Below are 18264 nucleotides of genomic sequence, written 5' to 3'. Positions count from 1 at the left end.
GGCTATCAATAGCTCACTGTGAAATGCTAGTGGATCTGGACTCTTTTTGGGAAGCAGAAAAATTACGAATTAGAAGAGACACAATGAAGTATACCATGCTGATTGACAATCAGGATCTTAGGTGAGGCTGACTTCCTTGTTCTATGCTGGAATTTTATGTTGTTGCATATTAACATCAAAATAGAGGATCTTTAGGTGGGCGGGGGGGGGGGGGGGTGCATGCCTTTAATCCCAGTACTGGAAAAGAAGAGGCAGGCAAGTTTTGAATTCGAGGTCAGTTGAACAGAGGAAGTTCCTGGACAACCAGGTCTATGCATAGAAAGACCCTGTCTCAAAAGGGAAGCAAGAGAGAGAGACAGAGAGAAGGAAGGAAGAGAGGAAGGAAAGAAGGAAGAAAGCAAGCAAGGAAGGAAGGAAGGGAAAAAGAATTGAGGATCCTTGAAATTCTGTTAATATTCAGTAAATTAAAGTCATGAATGAAGAAAAACTGTTTTGAATATACATTAATAGTGTCAACTTTTCAAATTAATATTTTGTAGGATAAATTGATGAATTATTTTTCAAACATTAAATGAAATAGCCTGTTTCATAATATTACAATGAAATGCCCAAGGCAATTAACTTGTAAGAGACAAAGTTTATTGTGCTCACTCTTTGGAAATTCAAAGACCTTCATGACTCAGTTTTATTTTTTTTTAGGTTTTCTTTTTTTATATTGATTTTTATTGAGCTGTACATTTTTCTCTGCTCCCCTCCCTGCCTCTCCCCTCCCCTTCAACCCTCCCCCAAGTCATTGATGAGTCCGATGGAGACAGGTCTTGATTCCATCTCAGGGAGGTAACAACAGACCCTAGCGTTCTCCAGACTAAATTGCTAGGGAAACAAGTCACCCTCTTATTCCAGTCGCCTCCTGAAATAGTCTTCCATCCTACATCTGATGATCTCATGATCTTAAATAACATTCTAAAATATTAGGTCTTTACCGATAGACAACATTTAAACACATCAGTTTGTTTCCATAGTGCCAAGCCCATTACTGTAACAATAATAACTGCAACACTAACTGGTCTTTGTTGAGCACTTGCTCTGTTTCGAACACATTTGTCACCTCTCTTCAGCCTCACCATGAAATAAATTTATAGGCATCCAATTTTACTCATTACTTTCCCAAAGTCATAGTCAGTAGTGGCAGCAGGATTCGAATCGGTAAGTTAGATTGTCAGCCCTATGTCCTTATTACTGCCAGCTCTGTGGCCTTCTCCTGCTGCACTTTGTTGCAGTCAGACGACATTTTTTAAGTTATAGCGTGTCTATATGTGTGTGTACATGCGTGTCTGTCTCTCTGTCTCTGTCTATGCAGGGACACACGAGCCCATGGCAGTCAGAGAATACTTGTAGGATTGTAGGAGTCAGTTTTCTCTCTCTCTCTCTCTCTCTCTCTCTCTCTCTCTCTCTCTCTCTCTCTCTCTCTCTCTCTCGAGTTCTTCTAGGGATTGAATTTAGGCCATCAGATTTAGCAAGTGCCTTTACCTGCTGAGCCACCTCAATGGCCCTACCAAAACTTTTAACAGATGTTCTTGATTTGCAAGTAAAAAGCTACAAGCTGTGGTATTTTTCAGACTGTGAATGCCAGAGGGGTCACCATGTCTTCATCTGGACAATACAAGCATCACTAAAAAAAAAAATGGTTTTCAGGGGCTGGAGAAGCAGCTCAGTCAGTAAAGGGCATTCCTTGAAAATGTGAGTTTGATGCCCAGATTATTAAATACTTTACATTACAAAGTTTGCAATGTTTCAGGATCAAGATTGCTTATTACTGAGCATAGAAATGTCCACTATGTAAGAAGAACAGAAAAGGACACAAGGGTAGACAGAAAGAAATGAGTATTTTCTTGGAGCTGTTGAATCAGATCTTCTATTTTCTGAAACAATTTTACAATAAATCCTTGTGACAAGAGACATTTGCCATACTAGATCAATAAAAAATTTTCAGTAAACACAAATTATATATATGGGGGTTTTCAAGACATGGTTTCTCTGTGTAGCCCTGACTGTTCTGGAACTCTCTCTGCAGACCAGGCTGGCCTTCAACTCACAGAGTCCTGCCTGCCTCTGCCTCCTAAGTGCTGGAATTAAAGGTGTACACCACCACCGCCAGACTAAAAATTTTTTTTTTAATTTTCCACATGATATTGACCAATTTTAAGAAAAGTATGGAATATAAATATTTTAGTGCAAAATCAGTCCATAAATAATAGAAGTAAATTTTTCATTTTTATTCTATCATGTATTATTATTCAAAGTGTGTTTTTGCATCTACTTCATTTTCAAGCAAACTCAAATGTTTTGAATAAACCAAAATGACAAAAAAAAAGCCTTACATTCTTCAACTGACTCACAACAGTGTGTTTTAATTAAATAAAAACTCATGCCTTTAAACTCGCTTATTTTACCCCATTTTGTCATATGCAGCATACCTTCTTTGTTTTGTTTTGTTTTGTTTTTTGAGACAAGGTTTCTCTGTAGCTTTGGATCCTGTCCTGGAACTAACTCTTGTAGACCAGGCTGGCCTCGAATTCACAAAGATCCATTTGCTTCCCCCTCCTGATTAAAGGCAAGCGCCACCGCCACCACCACTGACCAGCTCAAGCATACCTTATTCTTACATGCTAAAACAAGAATGTTCCCAAATACACAATGTTCTACTCTAATTTGGCAAAGACCACACACCTAGCCAGTTTCTTCCAAGTCATCAGCAGGGGATTTTTTTTCATGACAAAGCTTAATAGGATTTATAAATTATGTATAAATAGACAGTATTGTCTTTTCCCACGGATGCCTGGGAGACTCTCTAGAACCAGATGGTTATCACAAAGAGAGCTCAGGAGACAGTTGTGACCGTAGTAGGCTTTCTCTTTTGTCCCTCGACTTCAGCACACACACCACTGCTACCCATGTTCTCCCCAGGCAGCAGACAACGGCACTCAAAAGCTGTAGTGGAAGGGTGTCACCGCGATAGAAGACTGTGTGCTGAAGAGTGACCGCCTGGTTCACCGCAGCACGGGCAGTTCTGCTGAGGCCTTAGGCGTGAGCAGGAATCTATACATGGGCCTGAGGCGTCATAGACCTCACTAGGACGCTGGAAGTCTTCTCAAACACGCTCACTTTAGGCAGTTGCACGTAAAGGGCTGAGTTCTCTCGCTCTTGATTCCTCTCCACGCTACCCACCCACCACCCTAACCCCACCAAAGCTGAAGCAACCGGTTAGCAGGATATCGGCCTGAATCCAGTTCACCTCTTTCCGGCTGCCGCCTCTAAACTCGGAGCGATCCCCATCCTTGAACTAGCCAGTGTCAGAGCGGATCTGCCGCCTGACGCAGCGCACTTTCTCAGTCCTATGTACTTCCTAGCAAGCTAAGAAGCTCCTGCTATCCGTGGCCACTCAAGGGGAAATCATTTCAATTCCGTTCCGAGTCCAGTTGGTTGAGCCGCTTTACGATCATGCTGTTGATTTTCTTAAGGTCGTCTATGTCCCTTCCCTCAGCCTTCAGTCTTCTTGACACGTCGTCCATCTGGTTTCCTGTCTGAACTTCAAATGGAAAGCCAACTATTAGAACAGGGCCAGCAGAGGGAGCCCCGTAATCCCCAAGCCTGCTGGAAACTTAGTTCCTCGGGAGTGACGGTCCCAGGGTCATTTCCAGGACCTTTCTCAGGAATGGCTTTCTCTGTTATCTGAAAAATGACATTCTTTGGGTCCCAACACCTACCTCTACGTCCATACACATGAACATGGAAACACACTAACATGTACACACATACATACACACTCACATAAAACATAATGAGATTAACATGTCTGACCCAGGGTGCTCACTTGAACAACAAAAATATGCATTTTTTTTTTATCTCAAGTTGGCCTTGAACTCATGTTTCCCCGTCTCTTGTCTGCCAAGCTTTGGGGTTACAAGTGTGTGCCCTCCCATCCATCATAAAGATACTCTCAGTCCCTCCCCTCGCTTCCTGGCCTCAACGTAAAACACTTGAGAAGAGCATGGTGATTCACAGCCCCAGCACTCAGGAAGCGGATGGGAGCAGATTCCACACCCCAGGAGAACCAGTGAGACCAAATCAAAACCCAAAGCAGTTGGTGGCACACACCTTTAATTCCAGCACTCGGGAGACAGAGGCAGGCAGATCTCTTTGAATTCAAGGCTAACCTGGTCTACAGAGTTCCAGGACAGGCTCCAAAGCTACACAGAGAAACCCTATCTGGGGACGGGGGGGGGGGGGGGGACACGACAAAGTAAAGTGAAAACAAACATTTGAGACAAATAATTTCTTCTTGTTTTATCTATTATGTCACTATCATTGGTTTAATAAAGAGCTGAATGACCAATAGCTAGGCAGGAAGAAGTTAGGTGGGATAGGTGGGATTTCTGGGGACAGAGAGGACTCAGAGAGGAAGAAAGGTGGGGTCTCGAGACGGACATGGAGGAAGCAGCAGGAGCAGCACAGAGAGATGAGATAAAGAGCCATGTGACAGAACGTAGGTGAGAATAAATGGGTTAATTAAGTTTAAGAGCTAGTTAGGAACAAGACTAAGCTATAGGCTGAGCTTTCATAATTAATAAGAAGTTTGGGAGCTGGTCAGAGAAAGACTTCACACCTTCAGGGATGTACCAGCTCTAACAATGCTCCACCTAAACATCTCCAAACAGTCCACCAAGGGGAAGTTCCAAGCCGTCACCCATGCTGGAGCGGGCTTCCCAGTGACACAAGCTGCTGCAGAGGTACTCGCATTTGAACACTTGCTCCACTGGCGGGCTGTTTAGAGATGTAAACACATCTTCTCACAGGATAAAGGAATGTTCTGCAACGGGAGGACGGGGAGCTGAGAGTTTACTTCCTCATTCCACTCCAGTTCCCTCTCGTTTGTGGTGAAAGACGTCATCTCTCAGATCCCTGCTCCTGCCACCATGTCTGTGGCTTGCTACCATGCCTCCCCAGCGTGATGGACGGTTACCCCTCTGAAACCCAGGATTGCTCCTGGACAGGGTCCTTGGGCATGAGTCCATGGCATGCTCCCTCAATGCTAGGTCTCACTTGGATACTACCCCAGAGGGGTGACCAAAATTGAAGAAGACTCTACTGCTTATCCCCTACGAACCTTTTAGAGACCTCCGAGTCCCCTCCTTTAAGTTGTCTTTTGTTGTGTGTTCTAGCAGAACAGCAGAAAAGCGGCTGCCACACCTTTGATGCATGGTGGCACAGACAATCCCAGTAAACTCCTTGCTCACCAAGCTGAGCTCGACTACAGTCAGCTCTTTGGTCTATCTGGGTGGGGCGAATAGACATTTTTTTCTTGTCTCCACAGGAAAAAAATTACACAATTCCCCTTCTTACACACCCAGCCTCAGACACCGAAAGGAGTCTTCTCACAACTAACACCTCCACCTCCTCTGCTCCGAAAGGATTCTTAAATAAGAAGCATTGCAAAGACGTGGAGTTTTGTCTCTCATTTAAAATGGCTGAAGGCAAGGCAGGCATGGCAGTGCAAGCATGCAATCCCAGAACTCAAAAGGGTGGAACAGAGGATCTCAAATTCAAGGCCAACCTTGGCTATGTAGTGAAATCCTATCTCAAAAGGAAAAAAAAAATGTCAGATACCATAAGCAAGCAGAAATGACAGGAGGGAAGAAATAAGCTACCAGTCCAAATGGTGTTAAACATAATACCCTCTCTGGGGCTGGAGAAGGGACTCGGTGGTTAAGAGCACTGGTTGCCCTTTCAGAGGACCCAGGTTCAATTCCCAGCACCCATATGGCACCTTACAACTGTCTGTAACTCCAGTTCACATGATCTGATGCCTTCACACAGACATACATGTAGGCAGAACACCAATGCACATGAAACAAAAACTGAGAAAAAAAAGTAAGACGCTCCCTATCCCCAGTTGCTTATAGCTTTCTGTGATATGGAAGAAAGTAGCAATAACTCCAGATAATAGTATAAAAGGGTCTTCTAGAGAGATCTGTGGTTGCTCTGATGGAGGAGCGCATGCATGCATGCAACATGCACATATATGCATGCGCACACACCCACACACATCGCAAAGAGGCAGCTCATCCCGTGCTCTCCAAAGCAAACAGGAGGCTGACATGAATCTGCTTAGGGGGTCTCTGCACTGAGGAGCAGATGTGGGAAAGACTCCTTGTCACCAATTAAGGGTATGACATGTATCTCCCAGGCCAAGAGCAGACAGGACAGGAACCAGCACCAAACAGGGAAGAAGTGGCCTGCCCTCACTTCCTCAGGACTAACTCTGGCCATTAGCCTGAGCCCTTGCTACTCTGAACTGACCTCTGGGGTGATACACAAATGAGAAACCATGAGGGGAAGTGTAAAACCTCAGGAAATGTATGCTATGTCTAAATGTAATGAAGACATCGACGTACTGAGTAAAGAAAACTAAAATTAAGCAGGATAAGTTGTGTACAGCTTGGAGCAAAAGGCACTCTAAGTGACAGATTTAAAGCTTATATAAATATGTAACAGAAATGTGGCCTGACCTTGTGGGAGCACGCTGTGGACTTGTGCCCAAGGACCCTATCCAGGAGCAACAAAGTGCACTTGAGACACTGGGTCTCCCTCAGGCTTTTGCTGAAAACTGATGGCCAGAAAGTGCTTGCTCGCTCAAGCAAGCAACAGCTAGCTATGAAGTCAGCTACGAAGGACACACAGACAAATAGAGACGAGCCTGCCTGAAGTACTCACTTATTAGGAAGATGGCAAAGAACACCAGAGCTAGGCTGACCGTCAACATCAGGAGCAGTCCCACAAAGAACAGACCGCGTCTTCCATTTCCTGGGTGTGTAGCAGTGTTTGAGATTTTCTCCTCTAACGCTAATAAGAGAGAAAGCGACAGAATCTCGGAACCACACAGAGAGATGTGGCGGCACCCTTTTCCCCTGGACAGCTGTGGGAAGTGACTTCTGCATTAGGGGTGCCTTTGGTTTTTTGTTTTGGGTTTTTTCTTTTGGTTTTTCGAGACAGGGTTTCTCTGTGGCTTTGGAGCCTGTCCTGGAACTAGCTCTTGTAGACCAGGCTGGTCTCGAACTCACAGAGATTCACCTGCCTCTGCCTCCCAAGTGCTGGGATTAAAGTCGTGCACCACCACCACCTGGCTAGGGGTGCCTTTGGAAGAGCGATTTGGGAACTATTTATCTTTCCTGTTAGAATTGAGAGAATGAGTAGGCTTCAGCTATGTCCTTGGACATGTATGGAAGGATCTTTGCAAACTGTTAACTGTGGAGTAGAGCGGCTTGAGTTATTCTTTGGAGAAGGAATAGAAAATTGGTGGGAACTCGACTGCCCATCCCCTAAGTGATCTAAATGGAGCTGTGTGGGATGCCGTCCCTATGTGGAAGACCAAACACTGTGTGGCATCTCTCAGGAAACTGCTTTTATTATCAGAATAATCACTTAGGTCTGTATCCATTAGACAAAAAGAGCCCCTGGGGTATTTTGGTTTCTTAAACCTATTTCCAAGATAGATTTTTTCTAGGGGTGAGGCTCTTCTCAGCACTTTGTGCTGGGAATTGCCTCTCATTAGCTACTTTGTAACATTTAGGTGCCTAATAATGGTCAGATAAAGTTGAATAAGAGCTGGGAGCCCCTGGGGTAGGGAGATTACTGGATTACATTTTACATTCTCCTCCTCTCTGATTTGGTCCCACGCATTGCACTGCTTGATTATGTAACCAAGTACATCTCCTGTTCCAGCCTCTCCACAGCTTCAGCCTCCTCAGCAAAGCCACACCACAGGCTGACAGCAACGCCCACTGCGATAAACAGACGAGGATCTGAACCCATTGAAACAAGGACAAAAGGAAGAACTTGGAAAAGACAGAGGGGAATGATGGGTAGAAAACTAAACAATTCCGAGTGCTTGTGAAGCAAACAGCAAGTGGTCATTAACACTTGTGTTCGAATCCTCATCAGTTAAACTAGAAAGGCTGGGGCCCTGAGAGCCTGAGAGGCCGGTTTCTAACACTTAGGGTGCAAGATACACTTTGTGTTCAGGAGATTTTCGTTTTGCTCTCACATCCATTCTAACACTTTAATTGGGCAGTTTGTAATCAGTAAGTAGAAAATGAAGTTGGCTCTTTGCACACCAGAACAATAATGATTTTATTTATAAACTAGTAAATGTGTTGAACATTGTTCTCAGCATTCTCTGCTAACACAAGGCCCCTGGGAAGCGGAGAATATAACGAACCTAACCATGGTCACCAAGAGGCGCAATAGCTGAGAGGTTGAGCAGGTCCTGGGAGGCCAGCTCTGCATCCTCCACCCTGCCCAGTGATAACAACACTGTAGGGTTCTTCCCCAGGAGTTTTAAAGGGAAAATCGGGACGTGAGTGGGTGCCTACTAAGGGACCGCTACCAGGAACTACCTCTCCTAGCCCAGGCTGACCTGAAATGTGTCACCCTCCTGCCTCACCCTTCCCCGTGCTGGAATTACAAGTGTGGGCCAGCATGCCTGGCTTCTCTCAGGAATTTTTAAGTGTTCAGATCTTGCCAAAAAAGCCAATAATCATTTGAAAGATTGGGAGCATAAAGCAAAGGCTGTTTAAACAGCATTTCTAGGGCCCAGGGATTGCTGACGACCACCCTGCCCCCACCACAGGAAACACATCCAACTGTGTCCTTGATGTTTTTAGGAAGTCCCAAAGCCGTGGCAGCCTGAAACACTTCCAGGATCATACATACGGAATAGATGTTGTGATTCTGTCGGACAGAGATTGAGTTTGTTCAAGTCATTTATGGAATCCACAACATAGAGTTTTCCTTCTTCATGGATGCCGTGGGGTCCAACATCCCGGGAGGAGTGAGTCATTGTCCCTGAAAGAAAATGCCACCATGAGGAAGAAGAGGCACAAGCCAGAGAGAGCAGCAGGAAGACAACAAATGCTGTGCTAGGGTCTAAAAAGGCTGTGATTAGGAGGAAGTATGTCCTCGATGGGCCACTATAGCAGCTATTCTTTGGCCTCCGCTTGCCAGACTCAAAGGTGCGGTTAGCATCCAGCAGCTCTTACATGTGTATCTGCTGTTCCCTCCTCCTGGGCTTCCAACTTGCCTCTTATTTTCCCTGGGTCTGATTTTTATTTCATAATTCCCTTTCAAAGGGTGTCTCTCTAGCAGATGGTTCTTAGTTCTACATGCTTCAAGTCCTTTGTGCAAAAACACTACTTACATTTATAAAGACAAAGCAAGCTAGCCAACAAACGACCATAAAGACGGGCAGACAGGCCTATAGATAGCCACAAATCCTTCTACGTTCCTAACTGATCACAAAATTGCAGTCTTGGGGCCTGGCAAGATAACAGTACTTGCCACTGAGCCTGACCACCTGAGTTCGGTTTCAGAAACCCCTGTGGTGAGCAGAAAGACTGGAAGAGACAAGCTGTCCTCTGGCCTCCATTTGCCCGACACAGCACTCAGCCATTCCTCCCGCATGGCATAAATAATGGAAAAATATTAATGGTCATGTTGGTGTTTTCTTCAGATTGGCATGCGTCCTGGTCCTCGGATGTATCTTAGCCATTAGGTGCTTGTTGTGGCTTTCCAGGACAAAACCTTAGCAAATACAGGCACTAAAGAAAGGATCTGCCACCAGGCTGGGCATGGTGGCACACTCCTTTAATTCCAGCACTCCAGAGGCAGAGGCAGGTGGGTCTCTGTGAGTTCAAGGTCAACCTGGTCTACAAAGCCCAGGTCAGCCAGGGCTATTACACAGATATGATTATTATTATTTCTCTGCCTTTTCATTGATTTTTTTTTGCTTGTGTGTGCAGCGCAGGCCTGGTGCCCAAGGAAGCCTGAAAATGTAGCTGGATTTCCAGGAACTAGGGTCAGGGATAGCGAACTACACTGTGCTGGCTGGTTAGATCTGAACCCAGGTCCTCTGCAAGAGTAGCAAGTGCTCTAACAGCCGAGCCTTCTCTCCAGTCCTTAAAGTCAGCAATGTACAGCCCTGGCTAGCCTGGCACTCTCTCTGTAGATCAGGCTGGCCTTGAACTCACAGAGATCCACCTGCCTCTGCCTCTGGAGTGCTGAGACTGAAGCGTGCTCCAACACTGCCCAACAAGAGAGGAATCTTGATAGTTCTGGAACCTGATCTCTCTATCTGGCTTCTGAGAAACTGAGATCACTTATGTAACAAATACTTTTCCACCTGAGGTTTATGTGCAAATATTCTTTCACAAGAGCACACTTCCCCACTGAAAACCCTGAGTAGACTGGGGAAGTCTGCAGCAATGCCGCTTTGATGCATGGCTGAGAAGATGATGTTCCAGTTGCTGCATGAGCATGAGGTCCTGACATTATATCGGAGCACATAAAAACTGGATGCAGTGGTGCCACCTACAGCCCCAGCCATGGGGGATGGTGGAGATAAGAGATCAGAGGGGTTCACTGGCCGGCCAGTCCAGCCAAAGCAGTGAGCTCCAGGGTGAGAGAGACCCTGTCCCAAACATAATGTGGAGAGTGACAGAGGAAGACAACGGACATTGACCTCCTGCCTACATGAGTGTGTGTGCATGCACACACACAACACACACGTACACACCACACACACAAACACCACACAAACACACACACACACATATACACACCACACACACAGCACACACATACACACTACACATACACACACAGCACACATATATACAGCATACACATACACACCACACACACACGAACATACCATACACATATACATGCACAATCTAACATAAGAGATCCTGGGCTATTGAAAGACGTAAAGAGAAGGCTTCCAAAACTCAATTTAATGACTAAGAAAGCTTTTGTCTTTTTCTTCCATAAAGTGAGTTAGTGGGTGAGGTAAGGTCTGAGGTCTAGAAGGCATTTTAGAAAGTCAAGGCAGAGGCTAGAGAGGGCTCAGACATTCTGAATGAGTACTGCTCTCACAGAGGGCCCGAGTTCAGTTCTTAGTGCCAATGTCTAGCTCCAGTGGCCCCGGCTCTTTCTTCTGGACTTTGCAGGCACCTGCACTCACGTGCACATTCTTAGACACACAAACACATAATTAAAATAATTCTGAGAGGGAGCAGGAGGCGATAAAAGTTGTGACTGTTGTAGGTGGCAACAGATTTCTTCCTGATAGCATTCTTCAAAAAGATTTCTTTCAAGACCCAACCACTGAATAAAAATAACCATAGAGATGAGAGAAACTAAATGGGGGGAAGGTGCTAATACAGCTATAGAAAATCTGGGGGGAAAGTATCACACACTTAAACTACACTATTAAGAATCAAAAAACCTCAGGGCTGGAGAAATGGCTCAGCTATTAGGGAACCTTGCTGCTCTTCCAGAGGACCTGCATTTGGTTCCCAGCACTGAGATCAGGCAGCTCACAGCACCTTAACTCCAGTTCCAGGGGATCTGGCCTTCTCCTCTGGCCTCTGTGAGCACCTACACACATGTGGTTTACACACACACACAAAAAATAATAATAATAATTAATAAATAAATCAAATAAAAATGTAGGAGCTAGAGAGATGGGCTCGGAGACTAAGGGCATTAACTGCTCTTCCAGAGGAGCTGAGTTCAATTCCCAGCAACCACATATAATGAGATCTGATGACCTCTTCTAACATTATATACATAATAAATAAATAAATGTTTAAAAAAATTTTAAAATGTCTTTAGAAGAACCAAAGTCCAGTGATTGCCCAGTGGCACCAATAACTTCGTGGCACTTGTGTAAACCGTGTCCGTGGATCCCTAGCTAAGAAACACCTATGCTCAGAAAGACAGGCATTACTTGTAGTTTCTGTCTTCCTGGATTTTAATTGGGAAGAATGCACAGTGCTCTGCATGTATTGAGACAATGCCAAGCATGCTAAATATTGAAATGATTGAATTTCAAGTATATTCCATAGAGCGATCCTAAGGGAATGAGGGACAGGGTACAACTGAAAGCAAAAGCAACAGCAACCAGGGGTGAAAGTGCTTTAGCTAGCAAACCTCACCCTCTGCGGATGAGCCACGCCCGCCAAGTGTTGACGGCTGCCTAGGTACCTGGCACTCAGCCATGCTTCTACAGGAGTTTCCTGTCTCATCAGCTCTGTAGACCTTATTATCCCAAACATTATTTGTTCTTCTTTTGGACCAGGAAAATGAAAGCTGTATGTGTTAGGTGGTGGGATCGTTGCTGCAAACACAGCTTCATATGTGTCAGGTGGTGGGATCGTTGTTGCAAACACAGCTTCTATTCTGGGCATGGTAACGGAGACAGTTCATTTCTGAGTCTGACTTAATATCCTCAAGCTCCAATTTCACCCTCTGGAATGTCACTGCTGTTGCAAACAACAACAACAAACAAGCAAAGAAAACCGCATACAAAGGAGAGGACCACAGCTAGAAAAATCATTGCTAAAAAGTCCTATTTTCAGAGTAACAGTCCAGCTAATAAAATTTACTAGCCTTGCCGCAGACTAAGAAAGTGATGCCAAGAAATGCAAGGAACGGAGAGATAGAAGGCACTAAGCCTCGCAGCCCGGATTCAATCTCCTTCATCTGGTTCAATGAGAAAGGACTCCTGCAAGTTTGCAGGTTGTCCTCTGACCTCCATGTAAGCATGTACCCGCCCCCAACAACATGCTCATAACTTAAAATAAAATCTGTAATAAATTTGTAAGGATTTTTTTTTTTTAGCTAAGACAACCCAAGTAAATAATGGATTGCAAGAAAATCTTCACAGTGAGCTCGAGCCCACAATGTCAGTAGATGTATTTCAATATAACTTCTCAGCATTGCGCCATGGATGAAGACAAACTAGTGAGGAAAACAGAGTTAGGGGACGCAGAGCTCCTGAGTAACTCTGCTGGTAAATGGTCCCACGTCTTGAAAACCAGAACCCACAGCTGTTGGAGCCTGCAGTTGCTATCTTTGGCAGCTGGAACGAGGGCATTCGGGAGCAACCAGCAAGGCCAGCGCAGAGTGTCGTTACCCATCGGGTGTCACACTAACCTGGTCCTCCTGTGCACCCCACCGTGCAGATCTACTGACTCACCGATGGCCAAAGCAGCAGCCTTTCATGGAAGCCTTTCTAATCCTGGAGCTGAGACGCGTAAGTAATCTCGTTTTCCTGTGCTCTTGGTCACGGCTAACAGCTGAGCCTTTTGCCATTTAATAGTTGCTTGATTTTCGACCCATAGATATTTTGGCAAATAAAAATAGTCTCTAAAAAAAACAAGAATCTGTACTCCCCCTGCACTTGTTGGTGTCCAGCCAGAAAAATAACTCACACCACATTGCACGCTACAAACTCAGAACACCATTGAGACTGAATTCAAAGCTTAACAAGATGCTTTGTTGAGTGAGTCACGGCCACTTGTGAACGGCACTCCTGAGTTCACTCGATTCAGGAAGCAATTTTTAAAATCAAGTCTACATCTTTTCTATGAGAAGTCAGAAAGCACAGGGCCATGCAGTGAGAACCCCCAGGACTCAAGAATCGTAGCTCAGTCTCAGGACGGAAGAGCATGCAAATTACTTACGAAAACGTGAAGTGACTGCTCAGTTGCCGGGAAAAAGACAACTGCGCGGGAGCAACGACAGCAAAACTTTCTACCAATTCTGTCGTTTGATCTTCTGCTGCTCACAAGGGCTCCCATGAGGCCCACAAACCCAGCACATAATTGGTGGGTCTATATTTAGTGTTAACTTAGCCACGCAATGCAAGATTCCCCTGTAATGTCCGAGAGTTTAGATATGTATTACTGAAGCTTTGGCTTTTCCTCAACGGACCAAGCCTTGATTCAGTTGGTAACTAATGTGGTTCTTATTAAATTGAAGCCAAAGGTCCTTACTCGGTGGTCGTGGCTGGGCTGAGGCAGCTGTCGGAACACTACCAACACTTGTGCTATGGTGGCTCCTGTGTATTAGGACCCTGCCACGGGCTGGCGCTACCGGTGACAGCTGGCGTGCAGGGACTCCAGACCGACCGGAGAGCTGCAGAAAACAGGAAGAATAGTTGTGATAGCACAGCTACGATGGCCGGTGTGTTGACTTTCCACCCACTATCAAAGTATCCCAAGTTTGTACTAGCCCACAGCCCGGGCTTGCGGCAAGAGAAAACATAGTGGGCGCAGCAGAAACAAGCGGCTTTGTCCCATGGCAGCCAAAAAGCATAGGATAGGAAGGGCCGGGTCCGAAGATGCCCTCAAGAGCATGACCCTAACGATCTGCCTTTCACCTAAAGGTCCCCCACCTAAAGGTCCACCATTTACCAGTGGTGTCACAGGCTGGCAACTGAGCACGCTTTCAACACTTGCCTTCAGGGAGGTTTTGAAAGATCTAAACTAGAGCAGCAGGTCCGAGACTCAGGGCCTCCAATTAGCTACAAAGAGTGTGAGTGCAAAGATTACACATTTCATGATTCCTTCCAAGACGATTTCTTCTCTGCTTAGTCACGCACCTACCTGCCTCTTGGGAAAACCAGTCTTGTTTCTCTTCCTTCTGTGCCGAGCAGCTCTGCCCCCTGGTGGACAGTGGAGAACCGCTGCCCGCAAGCTTACCTTGCCCCAACTGCCTGCGCTTATCACTCCACTTCAAAACCGTTGGAGTATGTGTTCCAGTTTCCCTTACGGTGTTTTCTTTAGGGACGTAATTAACTTTCGGGGATCAGGAATTCTCATTTTGAAAACCAAGACTACGCATTGATAACTTCGATCAGAAGTGTCACATATTTTAAACTAAGCTCAAAATGGATAAGGTGTTCTCATCAGCTTGTCCTGAAGGTCAGAAAACAAAACCCTAATTACCCAATTTGTCTCAAATCCCGTATCCTTTGCATAACTACCTGCTTCATTTCTTGATCAATCATGCGGTCTCCCCCCCCTAATTTTTCTAATCCTCAAGTATTAATTAATCCTCCAGAGATGGGAAATACAGAGCCTAAGAACGTCATCGCCAGAGGGTAAGCGGCATCCAGTCACACCTGTCTGAAGGTGGCTGGCTTTGGTCAGAGTCCTGGAAAATGACTTGTCAGGAACAGGGCAGCTTCTTGAACCTCTGAAATGCTGCTTGAAGAATTTTGCATGAGAAGAAAATATTGTCATGTAAATTGTCTATTCTGGGAACATTTTCAAGGATTCCTTGCTATTTCTTTCAAATGTCGCTCGTGATATTCAGATTCAGTTCCCAGGAAATCCAATGAATGCCACCACAGAGTCAAAGACACCCATTGTTGTTGCTTCAGGCTGAGAACCAGTGGTTGGCTGGCCAGCCACACACCACTTCACTACTGTCGACTCTGTTTTACGCATCAGGTTCCCAGAAATCTATCAGCAGAAATTACTCAGTGATTTCTTGAAGTTTCCATCTTCATAAACTCAAGTGTGGGATAAGCATTCTCATTTCTGAAATTGAACAAAGACCAGAAGATGAAAAGAGCTCCCATGCACTTGGGTAGGTAGAATTAACACAGTCAAAATGGCAATCTTACCAAAAGCAATCTACAGATTCAATGTAATGCCCAGCAAAATTCTTCACAGACCTCGAAAGAACAGTACTCAACTTCATATGGAAAAGCAAAAAACCCTGGATAGCCAAAACAATCCTGTACAATAAAGGAACTTCTGGAGGCATCACAATCCCTGACTTCAAACTCTACTACAGAGTCTGGTATTGGCATAAAAACAGACAGGAGGACCAATGGAGCTGAATAAAAGACCCAGATATCAATCCACACACCTACAGACATCTGATTTTTGACAAAGAAGCTAAAAATATAAAATGGAAAAAGCATATTCAACAAATGATGCTAGCATAACTGGATATCAACTTGTAGAAGAATGAAAATAAATCCATATCTATCACCATGCACAAAACTCAAGTCCAAATGGATCAAAGACCTCAACATAAAGCCAACCACACTGAACCTGATAGAAGAGAAAGTGGGAAGTACACTTGAATGCATTGGCACAGGGAACCACTTCCCAAATATAACCCCAGTAGCACAGGCACTGAGAGAAACAATTAATAAATGTGACTTCCTAAAACTGAAAAGCTTCTGTAAAGCAAAGGACATGGTCAACAAGACAAAACGGCACCCTACAGAATGGGAAAAGATCTTCACCAACCCCACAATCAGACAGAGGGCTGGTCTCCAAAATAAACAAAGAACTCAAGAAATTGGTCATCAAAAGAACAAATAATCCAATAAAAAAATGGGGTACAGATCTAAACAGAAAACTCTCAATAGAGAAATCTAAAATGGCTGAAAGACACTTAAGGAAATGCTCAGCATCCTTAGCCATCAGAGAAATGCAAATCAAAACAACTCTGAGATTTCATCTTACACCTGTAAGAATGGCCAAGATCAAAAACACTGATGACAACTTATGCTGGAGAGAATGTGGGGTAAAGGGAACACTTCTGCATTGCTGGTGGGAGTGCAAACTCATACAGCCCCTTTGGACATCATTATGGTGATTTCTTAGAAAATTAAGAAATAGCCTGTAGGGGAATGTGTTACAGTAGTGTTCCAGGGATATCCTGACTATGGAGAAGCCAGGATATATTTAGAGCCACAATAGGACAGCTCTGGAAGGGTGAAGCCATAACAGGACAGCTCTGGAAGCTGGAGCTGCAATGGAACATCTCAGCCCTGGAGGACAGGTGTCCTGTCAGGCCAGGCTACCTGAAGCTGGGGTGAGGTGGGGGATGGGGGATCCTGCTCTTCTCCTGGAGAGCTGAGTTCTGCTCTGTTCCCTAAAGTCCAGCAAAAAAGTTGTTACTTTTTCCTGCTTGGCCTTGCTCAGCCCCCCCTTAAGGAGCATCCTAACAAGATTCTTCTGCTCCACCTTGCTGAGGCCCCCTAGGGAGCATCTCAGGAAGGGTTTTCAGCTTGGTCCCGTACATCCCAGCCAGGTTCTTCTAGTCTGTGCCAACAAATGAACGTTGTCACCCAAGACTCTTTTAAGAAAGAGGTTTTACTTGGGAAGGAGGAGTCCAGGAGAGCGACTGCCTCTGTCAAGGAGGGATTAACTGCAGCCTCAGGCCAGCCCTATGGCAGCCCCTAACTGATGGGATGGAGAGGCTTATATAGAGCTTCTTAGGGGCGGAGTTTTCCCGGGGAGAAGGGGGATTGGTCAGTTTAGTTGGTCAGCGATGGCTCTGACTTTATGGCCAAACAGTGTTTCTTTCACTGGTCCTTTTTAGCTTTTTGACTCTAATCTTAGGACCAGGGTATATTTCTTTCACTGGCTCTGATTCTAGGGACAAAGTGTGTTTCTTTGACGCTTTTCAGAGTACATGTCTTTAATCCTGGGTTCAGGGATAAGGATATTTCTCTCTGTGGCCCAGCTCTCAAATATAAGCTGTTTCTTCCTCTGGGTTCAGAGTCAGGATGCTCAGTGACTGGTTGATTTCCTGCTCCAGTGTCCCTTTTACCCCACACAACCTCCTCAAGACCCAGCAGTGACACTTTTGGGCATATACCCAAAGGATGTTCAATCATACCACAAGGACATGTGCTCAACTATGTTCATAGCAGCATGGTTTGTCATAGCCAGAACCTGGAAACAACCTAAATTCCCCTCGGCTGAAGAATGGATAAGGAAAATGTGGTACATTTACACAATGGAGTACTACACAGCAGAAAAAAATGACATCTTGAAAGTTATGGGCAAATAGATCTAGAAAACATCATATTGAACGATCTAACCTTAGGGTTAGGGTTATCAGACCTTCTAGTTTGTTGGGGCATAGGGAGAAAAGGTGGCATGCTTCCTAGCCCCACCCTCTGCATCAAGGAAACAAATCCATGTAGATTAATTAATGACAATGTCTTATGTACTCAAAATACTTTAGTCAAGATGCCAGGAGGGTCAACGGGCAGCATGTTCTAAGTTGGTTAACCTATGTTCAGCTTGTGTATGCTACATGGCATCATCTCAATGTCTGAATACTCAAAGCTTTGTCTCATTTTGCTTCCAAATACACAGAGAGCTGTCTCACTCCCTGCCTGGCTCGACTCGTTCTGTTAGTCATAAACACTGTATCTTCTATTACAAAATAAGTACTTTCCGTGGGAAAAGACCTTTATTCCCAAGGGAAAAGCACAGGTTTCACACAGTACGCATGTCCTGCTCTTGGCTCTTAGGGACAGAAAGGTCGGTAGCCTTTTCGGCATAAGCTGATTATAACATGAACTCCCAAGGTCTCAACACA

General features: G+C 45.0%; 1 protein-coding gene across 5 annotated transcripts; it reads right to left on the bottom strand.

Moving 5' to 3' along the window:
* Window positions 1-2769: 2769 nt before the first annotated feature.
* On the bottom strand, window positions 2770-14232 carry Lsmem1 (leucine rich single-pass membrane protein 1). Of its 5 annotated transcripts, none has more exons than XM_057782911.1 (5): window positions 13899-14232; window positions 13100-13269; window positions 8773-8904; window positions 6775-6903; window positions 2770-3589 (listed from the first exon to the last, which is right to left on the bottom strand). In XM_057782911.1, exons 3-5 carry the CDS (start codon window positions 8897-8899, stop codon window positions 3459-3461), a joined length of 387 nt encoding a protein of 128 aa, XP_057638894.1. In that variant the 5' UTR covers window positions 8900-8904; window positions 13100-13269; window positions 13899-14232; the 3' UTR covers window positions 2770-3458. The 5 variants fall into 5 exon arrangements, with proteins under 5 accessions (XP_057638894.1, XP_057638893.1, XP_057638896.1 ...); XM_057782910.1 differs by lacking the exon at window positions 13899-14232 and adding an exon at window positions 13587-13659; XM_057782913.1 differs by lacking the exon at window positions 13100-13269.
* Window positions 14233-18264: the final 4032 nt, after the last annotated feature.

Source organism: Chionomys nivalis, chromosome 10 (genome assembly GCF_950005125.1).
Source record: "Chionomys nivalis chromosome 10, mChiNiv1.1, whole genome shotgun sequence".
Taxonomy (NCBI): domain Eukaryota; kingdom Metazoa; phylum Chordata; class Mammalia; order Rodentia; family Cricetidae; genus Chionomys; species Chionomys nivalis.
This window is presented reverse-complemented; position numbering and strand designations above follow the sequence as displayed.

Excerpts from the sequence above, each read along its gene's own strand:
- Lsmem1 (XM_057782911.1), bottom strand. The coding sequence starts at position 8,899 with ATGACTCACTCCTCCCGGGATGTTGGACCCCACGGCATCCATGAAGAA. Across the intron at positions 6,904-8,772 it reads AGAATCACAACATCTATTCC|CGTTAGAGGAGAAAATCTCA; the intron begins GTATGTATGATC and ends CTCTCTTATTAG. Across the intron at positions 3,590-6,774 it reads CTTTGCCATCTTCCTAATAA|TTCAGACAGGAAACCAGATG; the intron begins GTGAGTACTTCA and ends TTCCATTTGAAG.